This window comes from Salvia splendens, chromosome 4 (assembly GCF_004379255.2).
Source record: "Salvia splendens isolate huo1 chromosome 4, SspV2, whole genome shotgun sequence".
Lineage (NCBI taxonomy): Eukaryota > Viridiplantae > Streptophyta > Magnoliopsida > Lamiales > Lamiaceae > Salvia > Salvia splendens.
The window spans coordinates 18,224,698-18,245,325 of NC_056035.1; the positions used below are offsets into that span (position 1 = coordinate 18,224,698).

A 20,628-nucleotide genomic window follows, 5' to 3' on the forward strand; every position below is an offset into this window, starting at 1 on the left:
CCCATTAAGAGTCACTCTTCATTTTTACCATAAATGGTAGTAGGCCCCACATTCCACTAACTCACTCCACTCACATTTTATTATAAAATCAATATAAAAATGTGGGTCTCACATTCCACTAATTTTTTCAACCAATTTTTCTCTACATTTCTTAAAACTCGTGCCCGGTCAAAGAGCGACTCCTATTAGGAGGGGACGGAGGGAGTATTTCATAGAGCATATATATATATATAGATATATAATCTGGAAATTGCAATTGCAAGAGTTAAGAAATCTGTTGAGATTTCTTGCAATAAGCTATGGCGGCTTCAATGGAAGCCTCGGTGTCGGTGGCGCTGCTGCTCCTCTGCAGCTGGTCGTGCAAGCCGTTGGAGTTGAGCGAGAAAGATGAGGCGGCTGATGATGAATTCGAGGAAGACGACGACAGGCACTTTGTCGGTGAATGCCGCTTGATTGCGCTCGAAAACGACCTCCTCTGCTGCGCCGTATCGTCGTCGATTGCAGTGGGGTTTCTCTTGGCATTGATTTCTTGGGATTTGGCGTATTTGATGAAGAGTGATTTGAGGTAGGCTTTGAGGGAGTGCTTGAGCTTCTTGGGCCACGGGATTTTGGTGGGGTGGTGGCGGTGGCTGATGAGGTCGCTTGACCATTCGAAGAAGAAGTCGTCGGAGCTGAGGTCGCAGCTCGCTCGGCGCGATTCTGATGGGGAGATGTCGGCGGCGGCGTTGGCGGTGGTGGAGGGGAGGAGGTAGAGGGGGAGGAGTCTGCCTTTGTGGAAGAGGTGGTCGGCTGTTTGAGTGAGGGTGGCGGCGCCGGACATTTGGAACTCGAATTCTCTGCTGTCTGAGGATGAGCTCAGCTCCATGTCTATGTAGTCATCTTCTTCTTCTTCTTCATATTCATTCTCTTCTGTCTTCATCTCTCTCTTTCTAAAAGATACTCCTAGGAAGAGAGAAGACACAGCATCCTTTAAAGGAAGGAGGGATGATGCCAACGACTCTCTCTTGATAACTTACTATCTCAGATATTCTTTTTCCTTTTTTTTTTTGTTATGTTTTGTTTGGATTCTCTAGTGCTTTATCCGTTCCATGGGGAGACGTTTCTTTTTGGCACACGATTTAACAAGAATTGTGTTAAGTAAGTTAAGTAAAAGAAGAATAAAATAAGAAATGAAAAAGTTTTAAAAATGATGAAAGAACAAAGTAAGAAAGAATAAATATGTTGGTTTTTGCTAGAAAATGATGATATGGAATGGAGGAAGTAGTATTCAAGTGGCAAATTTCAAATGAAGATACTTCCAAAAATGGATAAAACACAATGCCAGATAAATAATTACACGTATTAAAGACTTCTCCCAAGCACAGCAAATTGAGCACCCAAAAATTGAACAGGTTTTGGGATTATGAAGTAATTTGAATAGCAGTGTCGTCTTCTGCGGCATCACACAACTTGTCTGCTACAAAAATACTTACTACTATTATCATTAAGCTGCCCATTCCCATTCCTCGAAACTATTTTTTGTGTATAAGTTATAGATCTGAGAGCTGACTTTGGTCAAAACATGGGCATCTTCCCTTACTTTAATTGATCGATCAAATTCAAAACTTCATTTTAATATGATTGTATCCATTTTCCAATATAACTACCCTTGGGTTCAGTGTATTTCTCGTCTTAACATAGTTCACATTAAATAATCTATATGCATTGCTTTTTTGTTTTGTATCTTTGGGAGTTTTGTGATAATCATGTACGTATGACTCAATGACTAAGACTTCCCTACACTGAAAAGTCTTTGTAATGATCTATGAGAAGAAGGTTTTCTTTGTTTTCTTGCACTAATGAAAAACCTCATTGTATTTTTAAGTGAAAAGGAAGAAAATAGGTGACTGACTGTAGTACATCAGATTATTCACATGTCATCTGACATATTTAAAAAGGGAATACTCTGAGCTCCTTTCTAATGTGGCCCATTTCTATTGGCCTTCAAATGTAACAAGAAATATACTATGTCCGAGTATTAACATATGATAATGACGCATAATTGCTGTAAATTCCACACAAGAATAATTCGCTGAAAATCGAGTGTTTTTGGCAAATTTCTTAGTTTACCATGCTTATATGCATCTCTAATTCCTATTTATACCTTATTTTAATTTTTTGCGAATGTTTCACCATTCCCATTGGATCCTTCTTTTATACATTAATCAAATCCCTTCTTACTATAGTATACTACTATTATATAGCAAGTAGTTTTCAATGATTCTATTGTCAAGGAAGTGTTGGCCTCGACATAGTTTTGATGTTTCGATACTTCTATTTTATTATATGGAATTCAAATTTCAAAAAGTACGTGATTTTTATCAATATTGATATCCACAGTGTTATTCTCCAAGACGAAATAGCATCAAATTTCTCAAAGTCTAATATGGAGTATCCAACTTTAGTGGGAGATACTAAGATACATAGGAATAGGATTCAAATAATCTATGATTCTCGAGACAGACATGAGAGTTAATAAAATAAGATGGTGGGTTGAAAACCAAAGTTGCATACTTATGAGGTTTGAACACCTTTCCTTTTTCCGTTTCAACAGATACAAAAATATATTGGTACAGATGTCCAAATAAATTATACCTCCTGCCACCATACATAATTAAATTCAAGAAACAAATGTGATTGGCACAACTCCCCTCAATATTTACCAATATGGAGTAATTCTTAAAAGCCAAAACTAAAATTATAGTAAAAGAAAAGATGAAATATCACCTCATGAAAAATGTGGCACTCTAAATTTCAACCTCGTTTTTTATATGGTGAAATTTCATATTGAAGTGTAATTATCCAACCTTTAAGCTTGGGAGAGATTAAGCTTATTGGACTGCATGATTGTTATATACTCTTTCTTGGTTCTTTGTCAAAGTTTTCATCAAACTCCCACCCAATAACCCCCTCCATATTGCTAGGATCCTCAAGCTCCAACTCCCACTTCAACTTAGAAAGTTATGCCTCTGCATCCGAAGAAGTACTGCGGTGAACTACAAAAGACTCTAGATGCTCTACCTGTCTCATCTTCGGGACTCTGGTTGACAGACTACGAACCAAAGGAATAGAAACAATTGGTTTGAAAGGAAATGGCAGCAACCCTCTTTGCGCCTCATACTCTGATTTAAGGCTGTATTCAACTTTCGACAACTGTCTTGACAGGAAACGAAGTCCTGGAATCCGCGCCCTTAGAGGCGTCTCTGGTAGTAAAGTTGGCCTCTCGATGGATTCAAATTCGCGTTTCATCTTGGCAAGTGCATCCAACACTTGTTTCAGTTTTCCATCATTTATTCTGGTAAGAATGAGTCATGTCATGCCCTTGGTGATCACCCTTGCACATATAAATGATAAGACATTGATTCACCTTGAATCCTTGGTTTGATTAATGGAATACTGTGTCCTAATGCGTTCCACTACGCTGAATGTAAGTTTCGTCTACATGGTGAGCAAGAACCAAAACAGATTTAAATTCAGCAAATGAAAGATGAAGCGCGTTATTGCACCATAGATGCAACTCTGCATATCTTACTTCTTCAATACATCCTACCTTGGTTTCCAAAGTCTGGTATTTTGTCTGCAGCATTTTCCTTGAACTGATTGCATCATTTTTACCCTCACTGCTTGTTACCTCATCTAACCTGTGGCAGAACCAGATATTAGTCATGTGCTTTACTTGAGATCGTATTCCAAATTAATTAAGGGAATACACTTACATTTCGTCCACAAGCTCGTAGAATGAAGAAAGACACGGTTCCATCTCGTCCTGATTAACCAAGATTGTTCAGATATCCGGGAATCTGATCATCCAAATTTGCCTAAAAACAAACTGTTGAATACCTTGATTGCCTCTAAAATGCCTGTAGCCCAATCTATAAAGTACTCCTCATGCCTCACCAGCTCATCACTAACACAAAAGGTTGAGAATATTTAGTTTCAGACTGGCACGCGATAGCAATTACAACTAGTGATATATTTCAGGAAAAAGGACGAGTGAAGAAGCAGAACCTACTTGACACGCTTTTTCTTTTTCACAAGACTTGAAAGCCGAGGTGCTTTCTAGAAAATTGATGAAGGTGTTGCAAACTTTTGCTTCTGCTCTGTATGTAGCAATACATATTGCAAGCTCGTCATCCTGAGCAGTATCATCACTTTAGAAGTTATGCAATACACAGAATCTCACAATGAAACAATTGTTTCAGCCTGTGAATTATCCCAGCATGCAGAAGAGCTCTCACCCTGACGTTGTAATGCTCCATAACCTGATTACTAGCACCATCAAATTGATCTCTTTCTTCCTTGACATTGTGAAGGTGGGAATGGGCTGAAGACAAAGCAGCCGTAACCTACATATAAACTTATTAGGAGCAAAACTATTGCTCAAGATGGAAAGACATGTTCACTGTTAGTCTTCATTATCCGGACAGAAAGTAATGATTCAAATGCTCTTATTTGATAAATGTTTCTAAAGAAGGAACACAGTCTGAATGATCAAAAAAGTGGTTCAGTCAGAACATTTAAGCTCTCAGTCTGCTTCAACATTAACAATTTTCTTTATTTCTTATCACTTTTTCACTTCAGAGTTTTTTCACATCTATATGCAACGTTACCAGCTTACAGATGCATCTCTGATTATCTAATTGGTTGACTAAATTTAAACTGAAACACTAAATATATCGAGGTTGTGTTGTTCGTTTTATAGAATTCTCTAGTTATTAAGGTTTTTTAACACACTACCTCCGCTGAATATCTGGAATCATCACGTTCTAGAATAAGAATCCGATATCCAAGAGGAAATATGGAATTTAAAACATCTACGATGGAATTGGGAAAGCATATTAAATACTACCTGTTTCAGTTCTTCTTCAAGATCATCTTTTCTCTTCTGGAGAGCTTTGATTTCACTATGCAAATCCTGGGAAATAACCTTTGAGTTAACCATGTCACACGTTCACAGTATAAACTTTTTAAAATCATAATACTTTAAGCGCAACTGTCCTAATTGTAAGCAGATGACAATCACAAATGCACAATCAACACTTACTTCACAAAACATAAAAACCTGGAGAAAATGGGAAACAATTCCATCTCTCTGTGTTGTGTTTCATCTTCACAATATAAAATATTGTAAAATGCTTGACAAACGAATGAGTGAGAAAGAGGAAAATCTATTGAATAGAGAAAATCACAGGCTTAGGAATCATTCAATTACAGAAATTAATGCATGCAAATAAAAGTTAGCAAAATCAAGTCCATGACAGAAGACCACAATATCATAAGGGATATTTACGACTAAACAAAAGCAATGAATGTTTATAAGGATTATGCACAGGACAAGAAAACATCTAGGCATCAATAACATACAAGAAGCTTCACATCCATTTACAAAGGAAATTGATGATCATAATATTGCGAGCCACCCAACAGTTGTTGCTAAACACTTTACCTTCTCCATTTGGAGTACTTCATCAGCTTTAGTGAGACGGAATTTAAGAGCTTCTTCTTTTTGTAATCTGTTAATGAACATATAAATGCATAAGAGAACAATTTTTTCTGCAGAGATTTTACCATGTGGAGGCAAGCTACAGTGCACTGCTAGCTGACAAATCAATATTTCAATCACTATATTATAACACGGCCACAAATTTCTAAAGGTTTTGTGCAGAATAAAAAGATGAAGACTCTGACAACTCTCAACTCGATACATCTTTTAGCTGTGCAAATCTTTCTCACTGATATCCTGGAGAATTATATTGTCTATGTGTTTGTACTCGAATGATAAAAACATCCAAGTAATATAGACAGTAAAAAACACGAACCTATTATCTAAAATGTGTGCTTCATCTTGTGATGCAGAGCTTGCCAGAGATTCTGACAATACCTTTAGCTTGTCAACCTGCACATCAAATGCATGCATAAGATGAAAAGTAAGGCTGGGAAATAAAGATTAAAATGATTATACATATATTGACATAATTTAAACAACTCTTCGTTTTTTAAAAAAACTCTTAAAACTAGAGCTATGTTCATCTGACATATAATTATATTGACTGATATCGTAATTTCATTAGATCTTGAATCATGAGTACCACCTTTTGTTTGTGTGCTGCGAGACAATCCCCAGTTTGCATTATTAATTTCTTACGCGATAGAAGCTCCACCAATCGGGAACACAATCTCAAATGTGCGAGCGCTTCATTCAGATGCTGAAAGAACATAAAAATATTACTGAACTTCAGAAATTTCATCAATTAAAAAACAAATTTCTCAAGCAACCATCTGAAGAAAAAAAAATGCTCAGGGTATCCATTTTCTTTTGCGTAAGCATTGTTAGGTCCAATGAGGGGGGAATGAATTTCTAGGTACAGATTGGGATAGTAAATGTCTCAAGTTTTGTAATATAAGCATAGATCCCCCAAAAAACCTGAGTTTGCACTGTGTGCGCATCACCAGTTTAAATTGAAAGTTTTTTTAAAAAGATACGTCACATTTATAGCTGCCGTTATGCTATGATCCATTAGGATAATCTTCTTAAACTATAGCTCAATCACCAGACCAAATGTGCAATATTGATATTCTTTTTAAAATTACTGTATTCCTTTTTTAATGATGATAAAGGAAAATCACCATACCTCCTTTGACATGTTAGATGATATCCCTCCCTCTCGTTTAGGCTCGTTTTTCATATCTTGTAGTCTTTTATTTATACTTGAGAGTTCAGAATCTATTCTGATAGCAAAGAAGACATACAAAGAAATAATTAAAACAGTAACTTCATATTATAGCTGCTGTTATGCTATGATCCATTAGGATAATCTTCTTAAACTATAGCTCAATCACCAGACCAAATGTGCAATATTGATATTCTTTTTAAAATTACTGTATTCCTTTATTAATGATGATAAAGGAAAATCACCATACCTCCTTTGACATGTTAGATGATATCCCGCCCTCTCGTTTAGGCTCGTTTTTCATATCTTGTAGTCTTTTATTTATACTTGAGAGTTCAGAATCTATTCTGATAGCAAAGAAGACATACAAAGAAATAATTAAAACAGTAACTTCATATTATAGCTGCTGTTATGCTATGATCCATTAGGATAATCTTCTTAAACTATAGCTCAATCACCAGACCAAATGTGCAATATTGATATTCTTTTTAAAATTACTGTATTCCTTTATTAATGATGATAAAGGAAAATCACCATACCTCCTTTGACATGTTAGATGATATCCTGCCCTCTCGTTTAGGCTCGTTTTTCATATCTTGTAGTCTTTTATTTATACTTGAGAGTTCAGAATCTATTCTGATAGCAAAGAAGACATACAAAGAAATAATTAAAACAGTAACTTCATATTATAGCTGCTGTTATGCTATGATCCATTAGGATAATCTTCTTAAACTATAGCTCAATCACCAGACCAAATGTGCAATATTGATATTCTTTTTAAAATTATTGTATTCCTTTTTTAATGATGATAAAGGAAAATCACCATACCTCCTTTGACATGTTAGATGATATCCCTCCCTCTCGTTTAGGCTCGTTTTTCATATCTTGTAGTCTTTTATTTATACTTGAGAGTTCAGAATCTATTCTGATAGCAAAGAAGACATACAAAGAAATAATTAAAACAGTAACTTCATATTATAGCTGCTGTTATGCTATGATCCATTAGGATAATCTTCTTAAACTATAGCTCAATCACCAGACCAAATGTGCAATATTGATATTCTTTTTAAAATTACTGTATTCCTTTATTAATGATGATAAAGGAAAATCACCATACCTCCTTTGACATGTTAGATGATATCCCGCCCTCTCGTTTAGGCTCGTTTTTCATATCTTGTAGTCTTTTATTTATACTTGAGAGTTCAGAATCTATTCTGATAGCAAAGAAGACATACAAAGAAATAATTAAAACAGTAACTTCATATTATAGCTGCTGTTATGCTATGATCCATTAGGATAATCTTCTTAAACTATAGCTCAATCACCAGACCAAATGTGCAATATTGATATTCTTTTTAAAATTACTGTATTCCTTTATTAATGATGATAAAGGAAAATCACCATACCTCCTTTGACATGTTAGATGATATCCTGCCCTCTCGTTTAGGCTCGTTTTTCATATCTTGTAGTCTTTTATTTATACTTGAGAGTTCAGAATCTATTCTGATAGCAAAGAAGACATACAAAGAAATAATTAAAACAGTAACTTCATATTATAGCTGCTGTTATGCTATGATCCATTAGGATAATCTTCTTAAACTATAGCTCAATCACCAGACCAAATGTGCAATATTGATATTCTTTTTAAAATTATTGTATTCCTTTTTTAATGATGATAAAGGAAAATCACCATACCTCCTTTGACATGTTAGATGATATCCCTCCCTCTCGTTTAGGCTCGTTTTTCATATCTTGTAGTCTTTTATTTATACTTGAGAGTTCAGAATCTATTCTGATAGCAAAGAAGACATACAAAGAAATAATTAAAACAGTAACTTCATATTATAGCTGCTGTTATGCTATGATCCATTAGGATAATCTTCTTAAACTATAGCTCAATCACCAGACCAAATGTGCAATATTGATATTCTTTTTAAAATTACTGTATTCCTTTATTAATGATGATAAAGGAAAATCACCATACCTCCTTTGACATGTTAGATGATATCCCGCCCTCTCGTTTAGGCTCGTTTTTCATATCTTGTAGTCTTTTATTTATACTTGAGAGTTCAGAATCTATTCTGATAGCAAAGAAGACATACAAAGAAATAATTAAAACAGTAACTTCATATTATAGCTGCTGTTATGCTATGATCCATTAGGATAATCTTCTTAAACTATAGCTCAATCACCAGACCAAATGTGCAATATTGATATTCTTTTTAAAATTACTGTATTCCTTTATTAATGATGATAAAGGAAAATCACCATACCTCCTTTGACATGTTAGATGATATCCCGCCCTCTCGTTTAGGCTCGTTTTTCATATCTTGTAGTCTTTTATTTATACTTGAGAGTTCAGAATCTATTCTGATAGCAAAGAAGACATACAAAGAAATAATTAAAACAGTAACTTCATATTATAAGTCAAAGTTCTAAAGAGAGATCTTAAGCAGATAGAAGTTATTCTACTCAAGAAGACGGAAAGCGGCATTCGCAGCTCCGAGAGTACATTAACTTTTCACGAAGTAGCATCCAGATGATAGCCCCGAGAATAATTAAAAAAAGAAGTAAAAGTCAAGTAAATGAGACCCTCGTCTCTCAACAAACTGATTTCTCTTAATTATGATAGCCAGTAGTTTTATAGATTCATCTCTTATCATGGTACAAAACAAATTGTTGTGGTTGAAAGCGCTCAAGAAATAGAGTTAAAGTAGCCTTAAGATGAATTGTAGTTGCTTAACTTCTTAAGGTGACTAATTTGCTATGGTGGGAGTCTTCAAAATTCACTTAACCTTTTAAAAGTAAAATGAGATCTATAATTAGAATACTTGTTTCACATTTGTGCGGAGTGAACAGTCCGGGGTTCCATGCCTAATATTCGCCCTACCTGTACAATATACTGCTATAGCTAAAAAGCTAATCAATGAAACTGTGGGAGGTATACCCCCGACCACCTTACTATCTCAGCATTTACTTTCAGTCCAGCCATAGCATCTTGTACAAATTGAAGCAGCTCTGCCCTCTTTGCCTGGAATTAGAAAGAAAAAGATAAAAATAAAGTCCAAGAGAGCACCACCTTTATCAATATTCCACCATTACAAGGATGACTTAACAATGATAATGCGACTTATACCAGCACTTCTTCATTGTAGGTCGAGAAGGCTTTAGCTAAATCTTGTACACTGGTCACTGTCACATCAAGAGCTTCTTTTCCACCCATTAGACTGAGCCTGGAAACAGAAGGGGATAGGAGGTTCTCATGCTTCTTTTTTAATCTTCTTCTATAACACGGGAAACAAAGTATGCAAAGTAATCTCATGATTTTCTTAAGTGATTGGTTGATCTTTTATCCAACATGTGAGACACTCTCAATTTACCTGAATATCCCCTGAAGCAAAGAAAGTTCCTCCGGATTGGGTTCCTCGAGAATCTGTGTCAGAGAAGCAAGAAGCAAAAGAAACAGCTTGATTGGCGTCCAGCTATTACAGTGAAAACATCATTACCCATACAGCATAACACACTTGCAGATGAAAAACACAAGGAAATAAAAATTAATCTAATATTAAATAATCGGAAAGTATTTCGTGCTATCTCATCGACAGATAACCATATACAGGAGAAACGGGAAAAGGAAAATAAGAACAACAATATGTTTTCATGATTATGGAAATGGAATTTCAGCACTTACAAAAGATAGCGTAATGCCCTCAAGTGCTTGACTCTGAAGGAACACATCACGGAAATCCATTGGTTCTCCCCCGCGATCAGGATCATAATACATAACTTGTGAAAACTACATTCAAGTGATCACATAGACCATGTTAAATGGATTTTCTTATGACATATACAGGTCAGACCATGTATAGCAAGGCTGTGTGAAAACAGAAAATGGCTGAGATAAGCCCTATATCAACAGACTTTAAGGATCTTCAAACTTTACATGAAACAAGATTTCTAAGGCTCTCAGAAGTGAAAATTCAGAAGGAGCCCTTTCCTTAAAAAATGAAAATTCTCATAAAAAGAGCAAAAGGTAAAAGTTATACCAGAAACATACCAAAGTTGGCTTTGGACCATGGCCGGAGTGGATAGCTTCATTAAGTATCTCTATCTGTTTCAAGGAAACTAACCATCTTCTTAATAACTGAACTCTTTCTGCTCCCTTACAAGAAACAGAAACTTCTTCCAGTCGTATTACTGCAAGCTTATAGTTTTGGAAATTCCAAGGGCACTAAAGCACCAACAAGTTGAAGAGAATGATGTAAAACTATGCCTTTGATCCAGAAGAAAGTGGGTGCATAGAAAATATTAGCAAATTAACGGAACAAACATATGCACATTGATTTAATTATGATTACTTATAGAATACTAAGCTATCACCAAGCTGTAATTCGAGGGATTTTGGCAAAATAAAGTCAGATACGATAATAAAAGAAATCTAATTTGCCCACCAATCTAAAATGATAATACTATTTTCTGTACTGCACAAATTAGGACCCTAATATGCAGAAAATTCTTCTAAGCCCTGGTTTTCTTCAATATTGTTAATCAACTTCTAAATTCTATCTCACATCGACTTGGTGAAGATCCCATCTAATCTATATAAGTGTGGATAACCCTCCCCTTATGAGGCCTTTTAAGGGGTGAGTGGCCCATTTCTAATATGGTATCAGAGCGGGCCCAAGTCGATGATGGTTTTCTCTTTATCTCTTATCTACCTCACGAGTGGAAGACCGATGTCCTTTCCGACCCCTTTTAAGGGGTGAGTGACCCATTTCTAATACAACTGAAAGGGAACAGGATTAGCAAATTTAAGACAATTAATTAGAAATCCACAGGTCGAATTAGCAAAAACAATTGACGTCGAAAGATTGGGGAATCATACAGCGGCATCTAGGAAGAGCTTTGAACCACCAACAGCGGTATTGACGACGGTGTCAGCATAGCTTCGCACGGCGCGGCTGCCTTATTCACCGCTGATCGCAGCCACGACATCTTACGAAATGCGGTATATTTGGTGTGTTTTATTCGTGTCAATTAATCGCGGCGAAGGAAAAATAAAAAGAGAGAGAGAATTGAATCGGAAAAGGAGATGAGAAAGAGGAGTAAGCATTATGGAAAGTTGGAGTCGGAGCCATTGGTTTCGCGCCTTCCTTCTGTGTGTATTCCCATAAATATCCTTCGGCAGTTGATCTCACGTGACTGTCACGTGCAACGCAAAATACGTCGACCACCTACTGTGACACAATGGGAGTACTATGTTTTATTGTAACACTTTATATGTCAAAATAGACATTTATCTATTGTCACATTTTTAGTAGGTTATATTATCTATTGTGACATTGGAAAGTGTTACAATAAGCGCATACATGAGAGACTTCCTTGAAATAATGTATAGGCATTGGGTGATGTTCATGCATAATTGGGTTCTATTTTCTCAATATTTGATGAATTTTATTAGCATGGATAGATCTTGGACATAAATGGCAATCATATTTTAGATCCTATAGCTATATTTTTTGGATATTTTTGTCATTTTCTGCTCTTTCTTACTTGAGGGACACAATTATTTGTTGACCCACTATTCCCTTTATTGTCCGGCACACATCAAAAGATGTGTGGCATATTGCAGTAGACAACTTTAAGTGACACAACAATATGTTCTGTCATCTCAATGCATGTTTATTAAAGTTTATTCTCTGATCTTCTTTATTGTTTGTTGTTAAGTTTATTTTTTTGATATATTTATGTTGATCCATGCGGTAAATTCTTCAATTGATAGTGAAAATTGTCGTATGTGGTTGAGATTTCAATATGAAAGGTGTTGGAGATGCCTTAATTTAATCAACATTAAAATTCACGAAGAGTGAACGATAAAATAAAATAAGATTTTCAATTCATCACAATTCACAACTTCTGTAGTTTTTAAATGGATGATATGTAACATAGAAATGAAAGAATAACTTCTTGCAACCTTATCTCAAACAACTATTTAAGATACACTGAATGAATTTCTAGCTACGAACATTTTCAAACTAGAACAAACCAAAAATGAAACCTTTTAATATGAATTTTTAATTCCTCACTCCGAATGGAGGCTTACAAATTTCCTAGGTCGGAGTTTCATTTCTATGGTACACAAATGAGTTTCCTACAATTATTTGCTATTCACAACTCCTCACTAATCCAAAAACAGTGAACAGACATTTTGACAGGCGCAAACCAACGACACAAACATAAATACAACCTACATATTGTCAAGGTCGAACAATGGCATCTTCCAGTAATTCCACGAGTTATAGTCTTCCTGCACAAACAACTAGCATGTCACGATCATGAAACAAAATTACAACGGAATTCGGTATAAATACCTGCTCGACCATGGAGGTCGAGGGAAACATATCGTTCACGAGTGTGTGCAATGAAGTGTATGATTTCAGATCGATGCAATGATTGATGGCAACCTCCCCCTGTGAGAAGGTAGAAAACATGATCTGACAATTTCATAAACTTGATTTTATGGAATTTGTGGATAGATGAGTACCTTAGGGTTGATGATGAAGATCTTTCCCTTTGGAATCCCAATCTTACGGTAACTGAGTTCATCTGTGTCTCGGTTTCCAAATCCAGCATAAAACGGATTGTATTCCGGAGGAAACAGTGCCTTTATATCCTACAAGAGAGGCAATTATGATGCATCATACAAAAAAGGTCAGCCAAATTGTTCACCTACTAAGACTCGATTTTGATCAGTACCTCTAAACATGCGATTTTGAATTCATGGGGAGCTCTTCTTATCACTGCAATCCATAAAATACTTTTGTCAAGCAAAAAGAAGATGCCTTAGATTTTCTTGCTCCATAGCTTGAGAATAATTAAGTAATTTTAAAATAATATAGGAAAAAAAATATAAAGTCATGATGAGATCATGAAGCAAAGCCACTTCTGCTTATATGGTATATCAACTCTTGTAACGGGTGGCAGTAATGTGTATTTCTACACTTCAGATATCCAAGTTGTAATCAAAAGAGACGGTAAAAGAAAATATTGGAATAGATTGGTCTTGGAACACTCTACATAAACATCAAAAGTTCTATGTGGGAATCACGAAATTAAGATATTTAGTACAAACAAAGGAAAATACAATAATCCACCATTTTGTGGTGACTTGCAAGGTACAGGTTCATTTCTCATATTATTGTTAAATAACGATTATTTTCTAAGGAAAAGAACCTCACCCTCCCGATATAATGAAGGAAATAAACCATCAGGGGAAATAACAACAGGTCCGGTTGGTAAGCTCTTGCCATCCTGCAAATGATGTGGAAAATTTTAAATTTGAAGTCTTGCTTCAAGTCTGCTCAACTAAAGATTAATCAAAACAAAAGGATTTTCTATCTAAAATTGCATGATAGTAATACGTCATAGGGTGTACCATGTATTGTAAAACATTTTCTCAAAGAAATAACATAAGTGAAAATATGAAATATGAGGTGAAACAAAGATAATATTCACCAATTATTATAGTGAGCAACTCTATTCTCATTACTTCTACTAACCCATGGACCCATGTAGTAGTAAAACTGTGATTCTTTAGAAGAAAACTAGCTTATGTTTAGCAGTGAAACCTGTTTGAGATTGAATAGAAAACTTTTTGTCAAGTACGATTGAACAATTGCCCGTGCGCTTAGAAATAGGAGTTGGTATCCATTCTCCTGTTGAAGAAGAAACAATTAATCAAACAATATTAGACAATTGATTACATGGGTAGAATAGGTAACCAGACTGTCTCTCATGCCACCGCTGAAAATTGATCAAAGTAATATAACATGGAATCTCTGAAGGGATCTCCTAAACAAAAGGAATAATTATCAACATAAACTATAGAATCACCTTATATGATGTGCTCTCTCCGTCCACCATTTAAAGAGCTTTTTTACCATTTTAGTTTGTCCACGATTTATAGAACCATTTACTTTATTCCATTTTTAATATGCAAACCTCACATTCCACCAACTTTTTACACTCACAATCCAATATACAACTAATACTTTAAATGGGTCACACATTCCACTCACATTCTCCTTTTACTTTTCTTCACAAGTTAAATAATTTCTTAAAACTCGTGCCGAGTCAAAAGAGCTCTTTAAATCGTGGACGGAGGGAGTAATAGATTATATTTTGGGATACATTCTGTAACATTTTGTACGAGTAAATTTCTTGGACATAGACTTTTGATATTTAAAGATTTTGGTATTTTGGTCGAGACATCACTAAAGACATCACAAAACTTAACTACTATAAAGGATAAAAAAAATCATGTAAGTGTCCTCATAACTAATGAATGCACTAGCCTTTAGTTATAGTATGATAGTTCAAGTCTTCAAGAACTCCAGTAGAAGATTACTACATTTCTCTCTTACCTTTATAGCAGAAAAAAGATGAGCTATCCCAGAATGCGTCCAGTCTTTTCCTACTAAAGGCATAAACTGGCCAAGAACATCAGACCTACAAATAGGTATGCACTTTTAGTGAGCCAACAAGCAAAATAGATAACATTAATTCTACTTCTTACAAATCATTTGTTACGGAAAGCTAATCATTATCTAACAATTTCATTCCATTAATTGGAATTGGACATAATATTTGTGATAAACTCGCCAAAAACACTAATCTAGCAATATTTTTCAATGGAAATCTAGAATTGATTGATAAATATTAATTAAACTCACTTGGTAATTGTCCCGTCAACATCTGAAATTACAATGCGTGTATTCCACTTCCATAAGTATATATGAGCTTCAACCTGCGCTTTGTAAAGTGCGTTTATCACAATCAAAGGGTTCGACGAAATAAGTGAGTATTTTTCATCAACATATATATATATATATATATGTCTAAGAGATAATAAATTCCTAACCTTTTGGGGTCCCAGGACTAGAGTCGAGAAAACAAAATTCACCATATTTTGTCCCTCTTTAAGATTTAAAGATTCGATTTGATCAGTGTTAGGGACATTGGTTCTTATAATTTGCTTGCGAGGAGAATCGGTTGCTGGATATCCGGATGTTGTTGATGTAGAATGGCTGGGTGAGACAGCCTCGGAATCCAGATAAGCTTCTTCAGATGACATACTACTAGTATGCTCAAGTGTCTTAACCTTCCTAAATGGGATTGGCCAAAGCCTCCATCTGCGCGATGGAGTCAAAGGCATTCCCGAATCATCGTCTTCTACATCTGTCATCCCTATGTCCACATGTATTACATCATTGGGGTTGACCAGTAACTCAAAATCAAAAGCTGCTATACCAAGAACAACATGTGCAGCTTTGCGCCAGGGCAAGTACTTCCCTTGTATTCTAACAATTAAGTTTTGATTCTTTATGATAAATTCTCCTGAAGCTTTAAATTCCTCGGGTGATATGAGGTTTGCATTAAAAACGGTGTCTGCTGCACGCGATCCCATTCCAGCATGAAGCAAGTTTCCACAAAGAGATATCTCCAACGCTGTTTGCAAACACAAAATGCAATAAAAATAGTTGGTGCATAATTATAACTAAATAAACATTAGCGGTTATAAGCTCAACATACAGCACTAAACCATGTCTCACCTGTAATGCCATCTGATCTTGGGAATTCCACTGGAGCTTCTGTACTTATTCTTACAAGTTTGCCTTTACAAGATTCAGGAGCAGCAGGATCTTCCATGTCACTTTGATTTTTTTTCACATCCACTTGCTCATGTGATCCCTGATCGTTGCTAGGAATTTGAACACGCAACCGATCAGAACAACCATCGTAATCCATTCCACAACCATATTTTCCTTGAGTTGTTGCTTCAACATGCAAATCTGGAGAAGAGTCGTTGATTGGACATCCAGTAGTCTCATCAATCTTAATTGACGAGCACGGATTTTCTTGATTGGAGTGTATGGCCAATTGTGAGAGCTCCAAGCAACTCTGAAAGGTATCCTTCCTCTCCATACCAATTGAGTTGTTATCAGGACTACTTTCAATGCATAACTTGTCACTATTAGTTTTGTCCTGAGTTCCTCCCGTATGCTGTGCATCTCGAGCTTGATGGTGTTCGGAAGACAAACTATTTGTCTCACATGTGTCTCCAACTCTATGGATATCAGACAAGCTATCAGAAGCCAAATTACCTTCACCTGAATTATACTCTTCAGTCCCGCCTCCAGGACCAAGGTGGAATTGGGGAGTGCTTAGTTGCACATTTTCAGCCGTCTTCTCAGATGATGATATGGGCGCAGTCAGTATATGGCCATCCACGCTCACCAAAACTACCTCGGAATTTGACTCTTGTGATTCTAGTGCATGCTCCACACTATCTAAAGTGTCATATCTACTTGGACTATATTCAGAGATTTTAGGTGAACCTTCCACAGATGTGTGTTCATCTGAAAACTCATAGAACACGTACGCAGCAGCATCAGACTCAACTCTCCTTAGCTTTTCTGCTCGAATATTTAGGTGTGCATCTTCCTTGTCATTATCTTGGCCACTAAATTCACCTACACCGTCATGAAAACTATTGCAATGGTTGCTGCATACACCACCTTCAAGATTGTCCAAGCCATTCGAACCTTCATCAACTTCCCTAATAAAGTATGCTTCGCCTGAGTTATCAAGATACATATGAAAATCAGCTTCAACACCATTAACCTCAACTTGCACTATCTTCTCCGCGCCCTTGAGAACACCCTGAAATTTCCCAAATCGTACATACCAAGGCGTACTCCTAAACGTCCCATCTTGTTGCTTAACCACAATTATGTCGACGGCCCCACCAAACGGGTGAAATGGCGTGGCTACAGAGTACATGCCTTGAGTAAGGATGCTGCTAACTTTACCAACCACATCCATATCTAATACAGTATATAACAATAAGGCCCCCCAATTTTTTTTAAAGTGAAAATAAACAAAATGTATCTATTACACAACTACATCAATATCTCTTAAGCACAATCCACACCACTCTAAATCCAGGCCGTGCACCATCACTGGTATTCATGCATGACAAGAAAATAGATAATTAAATCATCATGCAAATAATTGAAAGGCAAACCCATAAGAATATGAGTTTGCGCATCCATCAACCAGCATAAGAATCAAATATCTAAAAAAATCATGAAATATGTGTGGTAGAAACTTACGCATGCAAGAATTTTGCAGAAACTTGCACATGCATGGAATTTTTTCTGAACAAACAAAACTACCAACATTAGATTCAAATATTCTTTAAGAAAACAAGAAAAATATAAATGTATGATTGGAAATTACATGTTCGTGAAAATTGTAAAGCTTCGCCACAAATCCATAGATCTATCAAATATATTTGACAGCTCCAAAAAGTTGATGTAAAACCGTCTCAAGATTTAGAAAATAAGCTTCATTCTCGGTCGCAGTTTTCTTGAATTATCTTCCATTTTATAATTTGGTTGTATAAAATCACCCAATTCATTGCGAATAATATCAAATTCATCTTCTTTCAAGAATAGTATCAAAATTTGGACTAAGGATTTTATTAGATGTTTATGAAAAATTAACAAGACAAAAACATGATTTTCCAATTTACCCTTCGTGGTCACTTTCCCAATATTATAGAGTATATGGCCATATTTATCATCGTCGCCATGTGGCTGGCAAAGCGTGATGCCAATTTTAATGAGAGTCGACGGTTCAGCTCAGAATTGATTATTCATATGGGTTGGTTTCAGAGTTGAGACAGATGACCATAGTTTGCTCGAATCATAATAGTAACCGAAAGTTAGGTTCACAAAATTTGCAAAAACCACCGTTAATATTGTAACGTCTGATTTTAAGCTCAAAATTATATTTTTACTTTTAATATTGGTTTTATAATGAAATAAGAGTGGAATGAGTTAATTGAATATAAGGTCTACTTATCAAATATAATAAAAGTGAAATGAGACATTTATTGACAGATGGACAAAAAAGGAAAAATATTACATTTAATGGCGGACGACGGAGGGAGTATGAGCACTCATGTTGATTAGCACAAGCACAATGTTGCATTTTTATAACAAATAAAGTAGTCATACACAAACAACCTATACATTTACATATTTACTCTACATATTTTAGGAATCATATCTTTTCCAAATAGACTAGAATGCACTGGTGGATCCAGCTTACGTACCCCCAAATAATTGTGTAGATAAAGTAATATTTTTAGATATCTCATTGCAAAATACACTAGTGGCGCAGCGGTTGGGGACGTGTTTTCTCTAGGCTGAGGTCGATTCCGCCATTCCCTGTCGATTTTATTACCTCTGTTCCTCCTAGTCCCAGCTGATTTTAATTTGTATTATATTTTTCCTACACTTATTTCTTTTACTTTTATACTAGTTACTTATAATATTTTATAGATTATTATTATGTTCTCTATTTTGTATACTTATTTCTTTTCCTTTTATTGTTACTTATAGTATTTGAAGATTTTAGGAAGTTGTTTTTAGAGCATCCGCAGCTGTGAGCAGGACGCTGTCCGTTCGGCCGTGACAGCGGCACGGCACCGCTGTCCGCCGCTGCGCTCTTGCCGCTGGCGCGGCGCTGCTCGATGCATCGAGCACGTCCGTGCCAGCAAGAAGCTGACGTGGCGCGTTCTGATTGGCCAACTGCATTTCCGTTGGAAATTCAATTTTTTTAAATCGAAAATAATACCAAAAATTTAAAAATATATATTTTCAGAATCCAAAAATCTGGCCGTTTTTTTACCGTTTTTCTGGATTTTTGGGGTCCTTCAAGCCCGCTCGTAAAGACGTCGAAAGAGCTTTTGGGGTCCTTCAAGCCCGATTCAACATTGTGAAGGCTCCGTCTCGGCTGTGGTACGTGAAAAATATCGCCGACATCATGTACACGTGTATTATCTTGCACAACATGATTATAGCCGACGAAGGACCGAGGGCGGCTAGCTTTTACGACGAGGATGAAGCCGGAAGCATAACCGCGAGGTCTCCCCCACGCCGAGGTGTGCATACGACGGTGGGTGATAAGACTCGTTTCATGCATCTATTTTACGTGTAAATTTTGTGATTTCAACGGTGCTAACATGCATATATAAGTCCAGGTGTGTGAAAAATCTGCCAGACCCAGGAATGAAGGACAATTACCAGGGCAGAGGAAATAAAGAAGAAAAGTGAAGAAAAGAAGTGAATTCCGCGAGGGTACAATCGTCAAATCAAGATGACCGTTGCGCCCTAGGGATTGGAGCCACGCCTATAAATACCAGGAAGCTTACGAGAAAAAGGGACACTTAGTTAGAAAATTTCCTTGGGTATTTCCGGTTCACTCTTCACATTTTCACTCACGCACTTGGTTTCATGGAGAATTTGGGGTATTTAGTGGTGGTTTGTTTTGTTCAGCTGAAGGTGTAACACCACTCCGAGAGGAAGTGAAGAAACAATTTACTTTCTGCACATACTGTTATCTCGCCGATTTCCTTGCCGGAAATTCGGCGATTACTTTGTGACTCATTTCAGCTTACGTTTAATCTAGTTTAAATTTCTGTTTTCGGCTGATCTTAATGTTTACTGCTCTGATTACTGCTTTGGATGCGTTTCGCAATTGTTTTGGTTGATCGGTGTTGATCGGAGTCGATCTTTTGAATTGAGGTTGAATCGGAGTGGGAACGATGTTGAACACTGTGGATCTAGTTTATTTGGTGTTGATTCTGGTACATCTAGCTTAGATTTGTGTTAATCGTTCGAATCTGGAATACGTGTGTTCGGATCTGCATGGAAAACTTTGTTACCGCTTGTTTACTTAGTCCAGTAGTTTAGATCTGATAGCTTTCAGTTTAATTGAAGTGTTCGACGTTCGATCTGATGTATGCTATGTTTTTCATGTCTGCTCTGTTCATTTCGTGTTCGTTTGT

General features: G+C 36.2%; 3 protein-coding genes across 4 annotated transcripts; all 3 read right to left on the reverse strand.

The window, feature by feature from the left end:
* Positions 1-167: 167 nt before the first annotated feature.
* On the reverse strand, positions 168-1,082 carry LOC121800208 (probable membrane-associated kinase regulator 3). The gene has a single exon (XM_042199794.1). It carries the CDS (start codon positions 917-919, stop codon positions 266-268), a length of 654 nt encoding a protein of 217 aa, XP_042055728.1. The 5' UTR covers positions 920-1,082; the 3' UTR covers positions 168-265.
* A 1,450-nt stretch (positions 1,083-2,532) lies between these two features.
* On the reverse strand, positions 2,533-11,862 carry LOC121798981. 2 transcript variants are annotated; one of them, XM_042198272.1, is made up of 18 exons: positions 11,596-11,862; positions 10,757-10,941; positions 10,402-10,506; positions 10,091-10,143; positions 9,847-9,943; positions 9,668-9,741; positions 8,984-9,080; positions 6,132-6,245; positions 5,859-5,935; positions 5,486-5,552; positions 4,889-4,954; positions 4,278-4,385; positions 4,052-4,174; positions 3,880-3,946; positions 3,756-3,805; positions 3,590-3,680; positions 3,407-3,477; positions 2,533-3,334 (listed from the first exon to the last, which is right to left on the reverse strand). In XM_042198272.1, exons 2-14 carry the CDS (start codon positions 10,763-10,765, stop codon positions 3,944-3,946), a joined length of 993 nt encoding a protein of 330 aa, XP_042054206.1. In that variant the 5' UTR covers positions 10,766-10,941; positions 11,596-11,862; the 3' UTR covers positions 2,533-3,334; positions 3,407-3,477; positions 3,590-3,680; positions 3,756-3,805; positions 3,880-3,943. The 2 variants fall into 2 exon arrangements, with proteins under 2 accessions (XP_042054206.1, XP_042054207.1); XM_042198273.1 differs by having other exon boundaries at positions 10,768-11,861.
* A 935-nt stretch (positions 11,863-12,797) lies between these two features.
* On the reverse strand, positions 12,798-17,594 carry LOC121800769 (phosphatidate phosphatase PAH1-like). Its single transcript, XM_042200274.1, has 10 exons — positions 16,322-17,594; positions 15,631-16,217; positions 15,443-15,516; positions 15,134-15,218; positions 14,339-14,425; positions 13,949-14,021; positions 13,467-13,510; positions 13,255-13,383; positions 13,082-13,180; positions 12,798-13,017 (listed from the first exon to the last, which is right to left on the reverse strand). The coding sequence occupies exons 1-10, from the start codon at positions 17,592-17,594 to the stop codon at positions 12,958-12,960; spliced, it is 2,511 nt and encodes an 836-aa protein (XP_042056208.1). The 3' UTR covers positions 12,798-12,957.
* Positions 17,595-20,628: the final 3,034 nt, after the last annotated feature.